We start from the raw sequence: 17,145 nt of genomic DNA on the forward strand, positions 1-17,145 counted from the left end.
TATCATTTCTAATGTCTGATGACTGTTCTCAGGGGGTTTGCTGACAGAGCTCTACTGTAGCTAACCCTGAAATATACTAAGATTAAACCAGTTTTAGTATTATTTTTGGCTTTGTGTTTTCTTCTGGGTTATGTTTATGCAATATAAATGGATACAGATGATCTAGGATGGCACCCAGGCTACCAACACCATACTACAGTCTAACTACTAGAAGTGCCCCTTCACCAATGAAAAGAAGACGCTACTGCAGTCAACAATGCAGGGGCGACATCTACTGATTTAGTTTGTAATTGCAGTGTACTACTGTGTTGTAGTTAACGTGCCAGTTCTTGTAAATGAAATAAGTAGATGTTGCCCCTGCATAGTTCACTGCAGTGAGTCATTGGTGAAGCGCATTTCTAGCAGTTAGACTGTAGTATGGTGTTGAGTATGGTGTTGGAAGCCGGGTTGCCATCCTAGATCATTCCTAGTCCTACCATACTCTCCAAGCAGAGGTTGGTGGGGAAAATAGTATCCTTTTCCTTATATGCCGTCTTTTTCGGTCAGCCATCTCATCAACAAAAAAAAGTGACGGCATGTAACTTATAAGGAAACAATCACGGTTTTGTTTGAATGTTAAAATGTGACATGTAGTTCTTCGTGTACTTTTGAATTAGCTTTGGTTAACATTTCTTTGCAAGTTTTTACAACTTTTAAGTGGAATCAACTTTCAATATTGTACATTCTCTAAATATGGCAACTTTCCTTTAACATATCAAATTTTATTCAAACAAAAACAAAAAGGATTCACAAGGCAAACCATGGTTCTTTACATTTGACAGATCATGATAATTCTGCATTTATTGTTTCTGTATCAGTTAATGATATTATTACTAGCAGGCACAACTCACAATCAACACTTTACATTTTAAAAACATCGAACTACACGTTATCATTTAGCAGTAAACAACACACTCAATTTCTGGGCATTTGATATCCTTTTCAGGTACTGTACTCTTCTCACGAAAACACTGATCATGAACACAAACACATACAATTCAACCTAGGTGTAACGTTCAACGGTTGTACGACTGTTCACATATGAGCAGCTAGCCATGTAGGAATAATCCTATATAAAATGGGGATACAAGTGATAGCTCTTCCCAAAGAAACTGTCTCATGTTCCTAGCTAGTGCTCTAGTTTGTAAAGATCCCTGCAGTACCACCCGATGCTACTCTTACTGGTTGCCAGAAAACCATAACCAATCAATTCAAAGGTTAGGTCCCATGTATGCGTTATGTCTGTCTCCCTGGTACTTCTGCTGCTGTCTCCATCAAACTTGTAGCAGATTATGCCGTCGACGAGGTCTTTTTGGTAGATGGTGTGTTCCTCTTGGTACTGTGTACCCCAAAAGCTTACTGACACATCTCCTATGTCCTTAAGCTCGGATAGGGTTCCCAGTTCAACATCATAGAGGAACATTTGTGGACTGTATGAATCGCGAAGATTCAGGAGAATATGGACATTTCCATGCACAACTGTCACCAACTTATAAACGCTTTGCAACCGAGAGTACAGCACAGGAATATCGGAGTATGACCAATGTGCAGCTCTCACGTCAAATACATGAACACGAAGCTTTGTTTCCTCTCCCCAACTACACGCTTTCTCTGTGTTATCGAAAAGCTCAACGAGTAGAATCTTACCGTTGCAGGCTGTTACAGTTAAGTCTAAAGAGGCTATTTCTGGCAACGTGGGTGGCACGATCCAAGCTTGTTCTTTAAGATCGTAACAATCCATGCTGAATGTAGACGTGTTGTCAATGTCGCCTCCAACCAGGAACAGTTTCCCATCAGCGACGACTGACTGGTGTCCTGCCCTACCCAGAGGCATGTCGGGTAACTTTGTCCAAGCGTTTGTGACGAAGTCGTACCAAAATGCCTGCCTCAATGGTACACTGTCAGGGGCGTAGGGCAAAGGATAGGCACGCCCACCTGTCACATACAGGCATCTTTCTGCACTTGTGACACTCATATAGCCTGTAATGTGCATTGGTAGGGCAGTGACAAGGTAGTATTGCTCAGTGTCCGGATCCAAGCACATCACACTTTGCAAGGGTGTCATCAGTCCAGCATCACTTCCCTCTCCTATCATGCAACCACCAACAAGAAATGCCAGGTCGTCTGAGGTACCGAGTCTTTGTCTAACTTTGGGCTCATCTAACTCTGCTCCTGCACTTACTTGCCACAAAGTGGCGCCAGCGAGATGTTTCTCCTTGGCTCCTGTGACCATTGCCAGACATCCAGGAGAATCTTGTATCACAGAATGCAACTCTAGCTTCTTTAGCGTACTGACTCTCACGGACATCAGGCGGATCTCCTGAAATATGGTGATTACCACTGTCCTGCGGTTTTCCGGATCATGATCGAGCCATCGGATCACTGCATCAACAATACTTTCTTCATCCGTAACACGCAGTTTTTTGTCTGTTAGTAGATCCAAGAGCTCCTGTCCCGAAAGAGTAAAAAATTCTTCACTTTGCGATATCTCATAGAAGTTAGACAAAGTGTCTTTCCTGGCTTGTTCCCTCAAGCCAGAAAACCCATACAGGTCAGAGAGCCGCATGGCACTCAGGCAGTTTGACAGATCATACCTCTCTTCGATGAATGTTTGGCAATACTCCGTGATCTTGTCAACTTGCAGCATGTGAGCTGCCTGCAGAATGTCGTGAATGTCGTCTTGAGTGATGCAGATTTCACCAGTATACAGAAAGTCCAGGATCTTGGAGAAGCCATCAGAGTCAATCCCATGCAGTTGCACGTTCTTTGACCTTCTTTCGGTGAAGCTAGAGGAAAACATGACTTTAAAGTACGGCGTAGACGCCAACACAGCCCGATGACAAGGGAATTCCACATTCTGGACCTTTACCACGAAATCAAGAAAATCTCCACAATGGCGCTGGCTGTTAAGCTCGGCAAGGACCTTATCACATTGGCTGACATCTTTGTAGCGAGAGCAGTCATCCTCGTGGAATGTTCTGTCCTCCATTCTTACATAGCTGCCAAGGTCACTGTTATAGTCCAATGATTCCATTTCAGCCATGGTAGTCGTAGTAGCCACAGTCTTGTTCTCAGCTGTATACAGAGGAAGTTGTAATCAATCATAATGAAAATCATATTTAAGGCCACAATATGTCTACAGTCATGGTTCTTTTTTTAAGCAATCCTACTGCGGACAGGAAACGAATTAGCTTATATAAGTTATAATAACTCTGCGGCATAATGTTGGCATGTAACAACGTTTAAATAGAATTACAATGTGTTAGAATGATGGCTGTCTCGTGGGGACTCGTTTTCTCGACTCACTATTTAAGAACATACGAGTAAAAGTTAACTGGCAAAAGGCTTAAGCAGGCTACACATACATACACACTCTGTTATCTTGATACCTATGATCAGTCTAATGTTATATCCTACATCCTGCAACTATGTTGTCTGTATATCCTTGCATAATCATGCTCTACTTTACGTAAAATTATCATAGAAGCGCATATCGCGCGAATGTGCCTGTTGAACTGTTGAAAAAAAATCATGCCCCCCTCCCCAGAACGCTAATATATGCTCTTATATCTTTAAACGCTGCCTTAGTTAAACCCAGCCGTCCCCACATTCTGTACCTCATGTATCCCGTGTCCGTTGTGATGACGTCTCCCGGCGTCACCAGGTGTTTGGGCGCGTCAGGAACCTCCGGCTTCTTCAGACTCTCCCGTAACGTGATGTTCTGCGCGCCTTGCGCGCCTTCGTTTCAAACTGGACTAGTCCATCGTAACTTTAGGTAAATATTCAGACATGCCCGGCGTATTATCATAACAATAAAGGTTATATATTACAAATTAGATACAAAAATGAAAAGAAAACAGATGTATAATGTGAATATTTATCAAGAAATCTATCGTTTGACTAGCTAGCAGATGAACTTTCACTTCACCCATATGAAATATGTGAATGGACACTACCGGTCAACTGCAAGAGCGACATCTACTGATTAGATCTGATATTGCAGCCTACAACTTGCGATCTATGGTGTTTATGTTTGTAGGCTGGGTGCCAATTTAGATCACCCTAGTTAGTATGATATTTTTAAGAAGAAGTCTTTATTTCTTTCAAACTCTTGACCTCTGGACAAACTGCTGATTCTGGTCTTGGTTCGTCTGTTGTCTCAGAACAATGATCAATGAGTATTCTTTATTCAACCTCCTTGTTCTGACACAAGGATAAATATAGGTATGTTGAAGAATAGCTTGATTCTGTCAAAGTCTTTCTTCATATTACATCCCTTTCCGTTTTTGGAACTTAACTGTTAAATGTGACGCATAGTTCTTCATGTACTTTTGAAATAAGACATTACTTAGCAAGATTTTACCACTTTGATTAAATTTAAGTTAAAGTGGAATCAAGTAGCTATATTGTACATTGTCTAAATAAAAAGGCACTGCAAAGTCGATTGATAACAATTTTCCTTTATATAATTTCCTCAAGTAAACACAAATAGGCAACCCATGGTCCTTTACATTGGACAAATCATAATTATCAGTTTTTACTGAATGATCTAGTACTAGCATGCACAACTCACAATAATCAGTTTACTTTTTAAAAACAATTACATGTTATCATTTTGGCAGTAAACTACACACTCAATTTCTGGGCATTTCATATCCTCATCCTTTAGCTTACATATTTTACAAGGTACTGTAGTCCTATCACGGAAACACTGAGCACTAAGACAAACAATTATGGAGATAATTAGATCAAAATAACAAAACAAACAAACAAACTCAACCTAGGTCGACCCAACCGTTCACTCCACGAGACCATTTGTCAAAAATAAGCAACTAGTCATGTAGGAATCATCCTAATCTATTGGAATACATGTGACAGCTCTTCCCAAAGACGTGGTCTCATCTTCCTCGTCGTGCTCTACTTTGTCAAGATCCCTGCAGTACCATCCGATGGTGCTCTTCTTGGTTGCCAGAATACTTTGACCAATCATGGTGAAGGGTAACGTTGAAGCTCTGTCCCACTTAAAGCCAGGTGTGCTTTGGTTGTTTGCATCAAAATTGCTGTAGATTACGTCCTCCCGCTGGACCATGGAATTGTCCTCATCAACATGCATGTCCACGTACCGTGTGCCACAAAAAGTCAAACCTTCGTTTTCCTCAGTCTCGAATAGGGTTCCTTTTTCGACATCATAGACCACTATTTCTCGGTTCACTGACGAGCCTCCAACAAGGAGGATATGTACCTTCTCGTGCACAGCAGTCACCAACTGATAAAGGCGTTCCGAAGAGCACGACGGAAATGTGTGGTCGTACAGCCAATGTGCGGTTTTCACGTCAAACCCGTGAATACGCAGTTCTGGCCGAAACCATCTGTAGCTGCCCTCCTCCTTTATGTTATTCAAAAGCTCAACGAAAACAAGCTTACTTCCGCAGGCTGTTACCGTTAAATCAGACGAAGGGTCTAATTCTGGAAGCGTGGGAGGCTTCATCCAAGCTTCCACTTCAAGATCGTAACAATCCATGCTCAACTCAGAGGTGTCGTCAGTGTCACCTTTAACCAGGAACAGTTTCTCATCGACAATGGCCGACTGGTGCCCTGCCCTACCACGAGGCATGTCGGGTAAGGCCGTCCAAGTGTCTGTGAGGAAGTCGTACCGAAATGCTTGCCTGGAAGGGGCACTGTGGGGACCCTGTTCTCCGATCAAAGGATGGGCGCGACCACCTGTTACGTAGAGGCATCGTTCTGCACTTGTGACACTCATGTAGCCGGTAACGGGCGTCGGTAGGTTGGTGACGTGGTAAGACGGAGTTCCCAAGCCGCGTATATTCAGTCTGGTCTCGTCATCGTCTATCCTCCAACCACCGACAAGAACTGCCAGGTCGTCTGATGTACCACGTCTTCGCCTAAGTTTCCACTCATCTGCCACTGCTTGTGTAGTGGAAAAGTGTTTCTTCATTGCTGTTTTGACTATTGCCAAACATTCAGGAGAATCTTGTATCACAGGATGCAACTCTAGCTTCTTTAGTGTACTGACTCTCACGGACATCAGGCGGATCTCTTGAAGTATAGCGACTATCACTGCTCTGCAGTTTTCCGGATCTTGGTCGAGCCATCGGATCACAGCAGCAACAACCTCTTCTTCGTCCGTAACTCGCAGTTTCTCGTCTGTGAGTAGATCCAAGAGCTCATCTCCCGAAAGAGTCAGAAATTCTTCATTTTGACATATCTCTGAGAAGTTCGACAATGCCACTTCCCTGGTCTTTTCCCTTAATTTAGAAAACCCATACAGGTCAGAGACACGCATGACATCGAGGCAGTTTGACATATCAAAATCTTCTACGATGAACGTTTCGCAATACTCCGTGATCTTGTCAATTTGGAACATGTGAGCTGCCTGCAAAATGTCGTGAACGTCATCTTGAGTGATGCTGATTTCTCCGGTATACAGGAAGTCCAGGATCTTGGAGAAGCCATCGGAGTCGACCCCGTACAGTGGTACTACCTTTGAATTTCCTTCAGAGAGGTTGGAAGACAACATAGCTTTGAAGTACGGCGTAGACGCCAACACGGCCCGGTGACAAGGAAACTCCATGTCCTGGACCTTAACGACCAAGTCAAGAAAATCCTTGGTATGACGCTGGCCGTTAAGCTCTGCAAGGAGTTCACGACAATAGCTGGTGTCTTCGAAACGACATGAATTGTCCTCATCGTAGGATTTTTTGTCTCCCACGTGGCAGGCGCTGTTACAGTTGTGACCATCATTGTCGTCAACTCCATCACTTCTACGGTCATTGTCGTAACCAACATCATCAGGCCACAATGTGTCCATGGCGATGACTCTTATCTCCCAAGCAACCCTGGAGAGAACGTAAAACATCTTAGTTCAGGTATGCTATCATACTGATTAGAAATGTATGATACCATCTCAACATGTACTGTCTGACTACAAAATGATAGCTGTCTGATGGTGACTCATACCTGACTCAGCTTAGACCATTGGGGATTTATCATGATTCGTATTAAGCAAAGGCTCTAGCAGGTCAATCTATTTCATTGGATATATTTTTTGTCTCTTGTTTATCTGGATTCCTACCATGTCCTACACCCTGGCAAAGACGTATGTGAGCATTATTTGTTTTCTGCGTTGCAATTGTCTTTCGGTAACTCACACCATCATGCCATTTGTGTGGAAACAAGAATAACATAGCTTGTTTGAACACAAGGGGATAGACAGGGATACAAAGTAGATTTTTGATTAATTACTTCCTGCATATCAACAAACAGACGGCTACAAGTAGAAAATGCCAAGAAATATTACCAGCTCCCATGCCAAGTAAGTCTTAAATTACGATTTTATACGACATAACCAGTTGACAGCCAGCCGACACGGTCGGTGAACTTTGAAAACCCACCCGTAGACGAATTCGAACGGTCAAAGGACCCTAGCCTTCGATAGATGTACTTTAACCGCCGGCAGAAAATAAAAATCGTTCGTAGCTTCACAGTTGTTCCACGGCAAGAACGGGGAACGGGACGTCTCGGCGCAGAAAGAGCAACCTTTTCACAAAATGGCAAAGAAAACCAGGTAACAGATCTAGAACCGTCACAACTTCCGGGTTCGAATTACCTTGCGCGAAGGTTTATGGGTAAACTATTAAAATTATGTCCTTTCTGTACGTTTCTGTTTATGACGGTCAGTATTGTGTACTACATGCAATTTTAAAATGTTTTTTAAAACATTTCATTCCCCCCAACGGAAGCAATCGCAAAAGTATACAAACGAAATTGGACGTATGGTATGTCGGCTTGTTTGTGGGGACAAAGTTCAACCTGGCACTGACTTCCTTTGTCACTTGAAACGGAACAAGAACTAAAACGCCAAGTCGTTGTCTTATCGTCAAGGCCTTAATGGGCCCTTTCATAGTTGTCTTGGTCGCTCTTTCTCTACATAACGTTACATGCACACACACACACAAAGAGAGACAGAGAATATATATATATGGATACTTATGTAGCTATATGGATCAAGTTATAGGTAAGAAGTATCTTTTTCATGTAACGCACCGGTATTTCTATGTCCAATTTGAAGTTGTTTTCATCATTTCAAATCTGTTCTTACGCAATTATCTAGGTATAGGACTAGGTAAAGTCATTCGGACTTACGTGCTACTGTTACACCAGGCAAAAAGTAATTACTACAATTTGAAATTAATAAAAACAACTTAAGTAAAACGCCAACAATCAATACCCTGGTCCTAAGCTATATAAACTTTGAGCATCACAACAGAGCACTCTATCGATCTTTCCAAATGTTCAGCATAAGAAGCATCATTTACCTTGTGCAGATAGCTAGTCTGAAAACAAATGGGTCTTGTTCTGCAAAAATAATACTTTGTAACAACAGCGTAGTAAACAAATGACTGCGACATGTATAATTCATATTTCATTTGTATGCTGATCTTAACGGTTCCTCATATGCTTCATTCTAGGTTTGTAGCTTCTTAAGGTCCCTGCAGTACCACCGGGTCTCACGTTTCTTGGTCAGAAGGAAGCCGTGACCAAACAAAGGCACGGGTAGGGACGCATTCCAGCTCACTGTGCTGTCTTTGCCGTCAATCTTAGGGTTGACTAGTGTATCTGCGACCCCTGCCTGCCCATCAGCATACAACCTGTTACGTGATGTGCGAATGAAGTGCCCTGCAAAACCTAGTTCATCCTCTACATCCATGAGTAGGGTTTTCGTACTGGCATCGTAGGCGTACATCGTTGGGTCATAAAGTTCATCACCTCCAAACATTTCGGCGGAAAAGAAATAAAACGTGTCATCAACAGCTATCACAAACACATGGGAAGGCTCGCTGGTTGAGTCCGCTGTATCCACCTTTAACTCCAAGTGCGTCCAACTTTGGGTTTTGATATCCAAGGCATGAACGCGGAGTTTTCTGTAGTAGATTATTTTTGGCAATTCGTATCGCCTTCTAGGTAACTTTCTCCGTTCCTCAATGTTCGTTGTCGCCTCAATGACCACAATCGTACCTCCGCGCCCTGCCACCGTAAGGCGTGAGGAAGGGTCTACTGTTGGCGTTGCCGGTCCCGTAGGCGGCTTTATCCAAGCCTCTACTTCAAGATCGTAACAATCCATGCTGAACCCAGACGTGTCGTCAATGTCACCTCCAACCAGGAACAGTTTTCCATCAACGACAACTGACTGGTGCCCTGCCCTACCTCGAGGCATGTCAGGTAACTTTGACCAAGTGTCTGTTGGGAAATCATAGCAAGAGGCTTGTTTGACTGGTGCGGTGTGAGGGCCCTCACCGACCAAAGGATGGACACGCCCTCCTGTTACGTACAGGCGTCCCTTTGCCATTGCTACACTCATGTATCCCAAGACAGGCATTGGAAGGTCAGTCATGTGGTAGTATTGACGAGCATTTGGATCAAGGCAAATTATACTTCGCATGGCGACCGGCTGTTCAGGACTGTCAACTGGTTGATGATGTTGATCGACTTCTGCCTTGGAAGAAGAACTAGCTGTTGGAAAGCTGTGAGTACCAGGCGTGGCTTGCCTGTGCTGATCCGGTGGCTTTGGTTTGGCTGTATGAAAGGCCTTCCAAATGCTTTCCCGTGTCCATGGAACCATACGCCAGCGTCGCGGGGTGAATTTGAACTGACGATTGACTGCTCTCCAACCGCCAACTATGATTGCTAAGTCGTCAGATGTGCCGGGCCTAGGTTTGGTTTGAGCGCCATCTCCCTCCGTGGCTGTAGGCAGTTGCATTCTCTCCTTTGCTGCTGTGATTGCCGACAGAATCTCAGCGGACTGCCTTACCAGAGGGTGGGACTCCAGCTCTCTAAGCAGACTGACCCTCACGTAAGATAAGCGAATCGCAGGCAATATCTGTGATACTGCTGTTTTGCGATTTTCAGGGTCATGGTCAAGCCATTGTATCACAGTATGGACGATGTCTTCTTCACTCATGACCTGCAAAGTGTCGTCTGTGAGCAGATCCACTAACTCCTCCGTCGGAAGGCTAAAAAACTCGTCATTTTGTCGGACGTCCGAGAAGTTGGACACCATCTCTTTCCTTGCTTTCTTTTTCAAATCAGGGAAACCATACATGTCGGCGAGGAACATGACACCCAAACAGTTCGACGGGCTAAGGTTTTCTTGGATGAACACTTCGCAATACTTCAGGATCTTGTCAAACTGTAGCAAGTGGGCCGCCTGAAGAATATCCTGGACGTCGTCTACACCGATGCAGATCTCCCCCGTGTACACGAAGTCCAGAATCTTGCCGAAACTGTTGGAGACTATTCCTTGCAGCCGTACTGTCCTCGCATTGCTTTCAGCGAGGTTGCAAGACAGCATGGTCTTGAAGTACGGTACGGACGCCAACACTGCCCGATGACAAGGGAACTTCCTACCCTCTACTTCTACCACCACATCAACGAATTCTCCGGTTTTACGCTGGGCGCCGAGCTCTGCACGGAGTTCACAACTATGAGTTACGTGCTTGAAGGTACGAGAGTCGGTCTCTACGGATTCATTCCCACCCTTTCTTGCATTGTATATGCTGTCTATCCATGCGTTTATGTTGTCCTGGGGTGAGACATACTTGCCGTACCTTTTTCTGTAGCCACGCTTTCCCCTGGGCATGGTGGTTGTAGTTTCCTAGAAAATTTGGTAAAACACGTTTGATCAAACGGACCAAAGATATGCATTATAATTGGTGTTATTACAGTTAAAGCCAGGTCCAATGAGCGAATGTGCGTCTTGCTGAATATAGCACGAGAGCGATACATTTGTACATTACAGTAGACCGACCCTATTGCCCCACTCAACTCACACAAGCAAATGCAAATCTAAACATAGAAAGGCAAACGATTTAACAACCAATCCCTTAAGAGTTGACATAATAATTATGATAGACAGCCAGTGGTATATCGACACCGTCCATACATATTGTAATGTTTCACGTTGTTATGTACACGTAATGTGTGCTCCGAGGAATGGAAACTGGTGCACCGTGTTTTCTTTTGAGGCTACGGATATGGACTACGGTTGACTCCTTGATACAGGTAGAACTATACGCATTCTACTTTTTACAACAGTCGGGTAGTTGGATACAGGCTTTTATTTGACGTCATCTGAGCCATGTTGGATTACAAAGTTCGTCCGTAAAAAAACGTACACGTACACGAAGATGCCATTGCTGAATCCAATTATCCACCAACATGGTCTCCGGGGGATTCAAATTATAATTGCCATGACAATGGGAAGCCTGTATTGATATCATAATAATCATACTTTTATTCCCTCGGCGACCATTTTGGTGGGTAATTCTATTACAGCGGCAGAATGTTTTTGTGTTTAACAGACTTGCATATAGCCGTGAAAATACGACTCCTTTGAGCTATTCTTCAGGGCTAACTTGCACACTGCCAAGTTCGTGCCAACATGGTGCAAATGACGTCATGTGAAAAACAGTCTCTCTCGTTGTTTTAGAACTAACAAATGCACACATGTAAGGAAGAACGTGTTACTTTATCACGATCGTCGGCGCAAACAATAAAAATCTCCGGAATTTAAAACATCAGTCGAAAGTTAATCATAATTCAACACTCGACCACCCACCTGCAAATGCTATGAGACGAAAAAAAAAACTTCGGCAGGGTTTTCAGCTTGAGAAACGAATGAGCGCTTGGAAAATAACTTCAAAGGGGCCGGCCCTGTAAGACCATCAAAGAAGCTCTTTAACAGTAAAGTACTTTCCAGGAGGGGAAACTACAGTCACAACAAGGAAGGTCACATTCTTGTATTGTCGCTTCTTTTACATCTGGGACTTCGCTGTGCGGAGGCTTGTGGGTACTCTATGTACCAGGTGTTCATTCTTTTTTGTTTTGTCATGTAAAACTACGGTTCTGACAGCTGGATATGATTTACGTTCTCTTGAATATATTTCTAGTTCTCTTTTCTATCAGTAGTGAACGTTTAGGAAAACTTGAAACTTCGAAAGTGGTTGGACACTTACTATTGAGACTATTTATGTAAAAATAAAGTTCAATCCGGTACCAACTCCCTCTATGCGCAAATAAAATGAGCGGATAAACACATTGTCCTATGCTCATAACGTCATTACTTCAACAGGTGACAGGTGGTACAGTGCATCATTGAATTGTCGTACTGCAGTACTGATAAATCATAACATCCACAATACCGACGGATACCAACATGATGCTATAATCTAAGTCTGTGCTAGGCAGTTCATAATGGTCATATCAACATAAGGATATTAGCATGAAAGTTCATCTATGTTGGTAAATGACATTATGGATAAACTAAAATCTAACTAACCAACAGTAGAATTGATTGGGACTTACCCAAATTTTGTCATTCTTGCTCACGGAATGGACATAGCGATATTGTTAATTCAGTTACCATAGAGCCGACTTAAATTTGAGCCAATAGCACATTAAAAGTTAATCCTATCATGTTTGTCTACTACTGTCAATGAGGTTATATGTATAAGCTACTTGCTACTATCTATTTAGATTTTCTTTGGTATATATACACCAGTAACGTTATATAGCAATATCAATGGACTGTGACCGTCTGCACCGTGTTCTCGATTTTGATCAGAAGTGACACTGCTACTGTTAGTATTACAACCCTCAGCAAATAGCCTGATTAAATTTCGCTTATAGCAGCCCGCCAACCATCCGCCGGCCCCCTAGAAGGGGAGGGGCCAGTTACAGCCCTGGACAGCGGGAGTTTGTGTTACAAAGACTACTCAGCAAAGTACATGCTAGGAAACTTGGAACTCAACAACAAGATATAACCTCAAAGCAGATGTATTTCGCTGTCACCTTTCAAGTGGTGCATTTTTGCCGCTGTTCTTATCACCATAAAAACTACTTTGAGATAACTAAAACACTACAGTCCGTCCTATAGGCCAATTCCTGGTCCTACAACATGATTGTGCCATACTGACTTTTCACCCTCTATTCATTAAGACATTAACAGACCCACACCAGGCTACCTAAGAGAAACCCCTAGAACATTGAGGTCTAACTCCCGGCGCTCCCAGAAGCTGAGCTCTCCGCCTTTGGTGCCACGTCTTCCACCTCCTTGTCCCTCAGTGTCTGCAACTTGTCCCTGCAGTACCACCCTATTCCGCTCTTCTTCACCCCAAGGCACGTGTGCCCCTCCAGGGCAAAGGGTATGCAGACCTTCGTTTCAATGATGCCTTTGATCCTGACCCTGCCCTTGAACGTGTGTTTGATGACAAAACTCGTCATGCCCTGTTGTTGTGTACGAATGAAGCTGCCCGTTAAACCTGCTCCATTCACAACATCAGCCTTGCATAGGCTCCCATCCTTGGTATCGTAGGCATAGATTTGATTCCGGTTCTGTAAGTAGTCGCCATGGTCGGGATGACCTTCGAACAGGTAAAGATAAAGTTTGTCATCAACAGCAGTGGTCCAGATGTTCTCCTTCCTTACAGCGCTCTTCAGTGGTACAACCGCGTACACCGCACGGTCCGTCGCCACGTCATACGCATGTACGTACAGTATTGGATACTCGCTCGAAGACTGGGCAGAGTCAACCGTTGGATTCGTCGCAATCTTCTGCGACACCTGGATGATCAGAAGCTTGAGGTTACAGACCGTTGCCGTGAAGTCTGATGAAGCGTCGATTGCCGGTAGTGTCGGCGGCTTTATCCAGGCCCCCTCTCTGATGTTGTAGCAATCCATACTGAACTGAGACTTGTCCTCATCATGGCCTCCAACCAGAAACAGTTTCCCGCCAACCACAAGAGACTGGTGCCCTGCCCTCCCGCGTGGCATGTCGGGTAACGTCATCCAGGTGTCTGTCGGGAAGTCATACCTGAAGGCTTGTCTTGACGGCGGCGGGAGAGAGAACATGGACGTGGCGGGATCCTGCCCACCTGTGACGTACAGGTGACGCCCCTCGCTCGCCACGCTAACGCACCTGGTCACCGGTGTCGGCAGCTTGGTGATGTGGTAGTATTGCCGGTCGTCCGGATTCAAGCAGAAGATGGTCTGCTGAGGCTCGGACTCTGGCAACAGGTCGGAAACGTTCGGCCGGTGTTCACGTTCATGTTCACGAGGGTTGCTTCGCTTCACCGCCCTCCAACCACCGACAATGATCGCCAGGTCGTCCGATACCCCTCGTCTGGGCCCCTTTCCTCCTACCGCGCCTGTGTTTAGTTGCCATACACCCCGTAAGTGTTCCTCCTTAGCTGCTGTAAGCTTGGCCAGACACTGAGGAGACTGCTGCGCCACTGTGTGTGATAATAGCATCTCGAGCACACCGACTCGCACATGTGATAAGCGAATCTCTTGCAAAATGGTGGGCAGAGCTGACTTGCGGCTTTCAACATTGTGGCCGAGCCATCGTATCACAGCGTTGGCAATGTCGTCTTCGTCCGTAACGTGGATTTCATCATCTTCAAGTAGATACAAGAGCACTTCTGCTGAAAGGCACAGAAACTCCTCAGTTTGAACGACTTCTGCAAATCGAGATAAAGCCTCATACCTTGCTTCCCTCTTCAAAGAAGTCATATCGAGACTGCCGGCTAAGTGCATCACACCCAGACAGTTGGACGGACTAAGGCATTCTATCATGAAGGTTTTGCAATAGTCTAGGACCTTCTCCAGCTGTAGCATGTGTGCTGCCTGTACAAGACTCTCGACGTCGTCTTTGGTGATGCAGAGTTTCCCATGATACAGGAAGTCCAGTATCTTTGAGAAGCTGGTAGAGTTAACATCGTGCAGCTGTACAACACCCGAGCGGCTTTCTGTGAAGTTGGATGACAGCATGGTCCTGAAGAACGGCATGGACGCCAGCACCGCACGGTGGCAGCGGAACTCCCTTCCCTCTACCTTTAAACGAATGAATGAATGAATGGATTTTATTGCTCAACAATCGCACAAGGCACAATGTATGGCAATCAATAGCAATTAATAGCTTTACAAACAACAGTACTACGAGGCTACGTACAGAACGACAAACCATTATCTATATCGATAACAGTACAGTCATGTATGAGTGATCTGGTCTCGCAGTTGGAATAGACTATTAGTCGAGTTTTAAAAGTCTCATTATCATCATCATCATCATCATCATTATTATCATGACAATCATTATTACCTTCACCACCACGTCAACGAATTCTCCGTTCTTGTACTGTCTTGCAAGTTCCCGAAGCAGCTCGGGACCGCGGTGATGATTCTTGAATGTACCGAATCCAGTACGACCCTTGCACTCTTCACCAGTCCTGTTCTGGAAGGCCTGCAGCCGGGCACTGTTCCCCTGCACGGGCTGGGACAAGTCCATGATGTACGTTATTTTCTTCTTCATTGAAAACCTGGGCTGGTGAGAAATATAAAAGAGGAAAATATTAGCATACAAAAGCGTAAATGGTTATTATGGTATTCATATAGTGAGGTTCTTTTAGCACAACCAAAAAGTAACTTACATCCAACGTTTCGGTGTCTGTCAGACACCATCATCAGGGTGGAATGACGGGAAACTACTTCTTGCAGCTACTTATAGCCGATGTAGGTGGCGCTGCAGCAGCAAGAATGTCTGACAGACACAGAAACGTTGGATGTAAGTTACTTTTTGGTTGTGCTAAAAGAACCTCACTATATGAATAAATGAAGTGATTCACGGAGGTTATCATGGTAGTAGATTTCTTCGTTCATGAATGTACCAAAGGAGACCTCAAGAGCATGAGGATCCATGAGATCTAGCTTCTGAACCAACTTATCAGTAATATGGACACAGCGTGCTCCATGAGTCCATCAAACAATTTAAAATCAACTTTTGAAGCATGTTATTTTAACAGCTTGTTATTATGAGTCCATTTATTCATTTCCGATCTGAAGTATTATATCTATTGTGTTCCCTTGGACCACCTTTTTTCACTTGGAACAGGGTCATTCATTCATCCGGTCGTTCGATCATTCCTTCAATCATCTATATAGGTTAAACTTTCGTTCAAAACATATAAGTTCTATATAACCCCTTTGTTGTATCTGAGCACATAACATAAAAGAGCTTGTTTCGTTCATAATAGAATGGATTTCTCGATGCATATGTACCCCCCCATGAAAGACAAACGTAAGCACCATTGTAATACACAGCATACCCGAGAGGCCAAACTGTTACCAGGGCGACGCATGCCCGCCCCTCGTCTGTTCCAGGCCAACAGGCTTTCATAGAAAGTTAGAAAATCATTGAGCCTGTAGAGCATAGAGGATAGGCGCTCGAACATATAGAGTTGGGGGACCAAATAGAATTTCCCTGGATATAAACTGACCAAGCAATGCAAGCATTGATGTAACGTCAAAGAAACATTGACAATTCTGACCTCCAGGGTGCACTGAATGGTGCTTTGTTCACTGTCGCGAAGCTTTTGAATTACAAAAACCACTTACTAGTACATTGTATCATTGAAAACGCAAAATTGTTCATTGGTTACTGCCTTCCTCCACCACCCCAGTGAAAACTTTGCTAAGAAAAGACAGATACTAGTAGACCTACAGTTATGTCTAAATCACTAGCCCTCGGGTTTGACTTTGCAACGCATCAATTTTGATTACGAATTCCAACACACAGCAAGGAGGTTAGACTACCCAAGGACGTCTCATTTAAACGTCCTTGGACTACGACAGAAAGTCTACAATGCTGTACTTTTGAATCAGTACTTACCCACATTTTGAAAAGACTGAGCTACCAGCCCGGCTTTTTAGCGATATCACTTGTTGGAATGTATACGCAGGTTCACAGTAACACTTCTACAAGAACATCTGTTTGTGCTGGCAGCGGGCTAATAATGCACGAGCGTTGGCAGACACTGGGTATGCGGCGTCTTTCCTGGAGGAGCTGGGGAGAGAAATGGCTTCTCGGTGCGCGTGACATCATCGTCCCCAAGGCACCGAGGCTATAGCTTTTGCTTTGTTCATTCATTTGGTTGAAACAAAAGAACAACAATGCAGTGTCATGTATCAGTCACTGCCTCCAAACATGAATTCAATCCGGGTTTAAAAGGTACGTTGAAACAAGGAGGTTAAAAA

The 17,145-nt window shown here is 44.1% G+C and overlaps 4 protein-coding genes across 5 annotated transcripts; all 4 read right to left on the reverse strand.

Moving 5' to 3' along the window:
- Window positions 1–999: 999 nt before the first annotated feature.
- LOC118421909 (kelch-like protein 24) lies at window positions 1,000–3,814 on the reverse strand. The gene is made up of 3 exons (XM_035829414.1): window positions 3,657–3,814; window positions 1,687–3,114; window positions 1,000–1,010 (listed from the first exon to the last, which is right to left on the reverse strand). Exons 2-3 carry the CDS (start codon window positions 3,080–3,082, stop codon window positions 1,000–1,002), a joined length of 1,407 nt encoding a protein of 468 aa, XP_035685307.1. The 5' UTR covers window positions 3,083–3,114; window positions 3,657–3,814.
- A 669-nt stretch (window positions 3,815–4,483) lies between these two features.
- Window positions 4,484–7,213, reverse strand: LOC118421911 (kelch-like protein 24). The gene is made up of 2 exons (XM_035829415.1): window positions 7,209–7,213; window positions 4,484–6,896 (listed from the first exon to the last, which is right to left on the reverse strand). The coding sequence occupies exons 1-2, from the start codon at window positions 7,211–7,213 to the stop codon at window positions 4,892–4,894; spliced, it is 2,010 nt and encodes a 669-aa protein (XP_035685308.1). The 3' UTR covers window positions 4,484–4,891.
- A 1,311-nt stretch (window positions 7,214–8,524) lies between these two features.
- LOC118421912 (kelch-like protein 38) lies at window positions 8,525–10,696 on the reverse strand. The gene has a single exon (XM_035829416.1). It carries the CDS (start codon window positions 10,694–10,696, stop codon window positions 8,525–8,527), a length of 2,172 nt encoding a protein of 723 aa, XP_035685309.1.
- An 839-nt stretch (window positions 10,697–11,535) lies between these two features.
- LOC118420978 (kelch-like protein 24) lies at window positions 11,536–16,982 on the reverse strand. Of its 2 annotated transcripts, none has more exons than XM_035828087.1 (3): window positions 16,785–16,982; window positions 15,215–15,436; window positions 11,536–14,946 (listed from the first exon to the last, which is right to left on the reverse strand). In XM_035828087.1, exons 2-3 carry the CDS (start codon window positions 15,422–15,424, stop codon window positions 13,108–13,110), a joined length of 2,049 nt encoding a protein of 682 aa, XP_035683980.1. In that variant the 5' UTR covers window positions 15,425–15,436; window positions 16,785–16,982; the 3' UTR covers window positions 11,536–13,107. The 2 variants fall into 2 exon arrangements, with proteins under 2 accessions (XP_035683980.1, XP_035683979.1); XM_035828086.1 differs by having other exon boundaries at window positions 16,781–16,982.
- Between the last annotated feature and the right edge of the window lie 163 nt (window positions 16,983–17,145).

This window comes from Branchiostoma floridae, chromosome 8, assembly GCF_000003815.2.
Source record: "Branchiostoma floridae strain S238N-H82 chromosome 8, Bfl_VNyyK, whole genome shotgun sequence".
NCBI lineage: Eukaryota > Metazoa > Chordata > Leptocardii > Amphioxiformes > Branchiostomatidae > Branchiostoma > Branchiostoma floridae.

Excerpts from the sequence above, each read along its gene's own strand:
- LOC118420978 (XM_035828086.1), bottom strand. Across the intron at positions 14,947-15,214 it reads TCGTTGACGTGGTGGTGAAG|GTAGAGGGAAGGGAGTTCCG; the intron begins GTAATAATGATT and ends ATTCGTTTAAAG.
- LOC118421909 (XM_035829414.1), bottom strand. The coding sequence starts at position 3,082 with ATGGCTGAAATGGAATCATTGGACTATAACAGTGACCTTGGCAGCTAT.
- LOC118421912 (XM_035829416.1), bottom strand. The coding sequence starts at position 10,696 with ATGCCCAGGGGAAAGCGTGGCTACAGAAAAAGGTACGGCAAGTATGTC.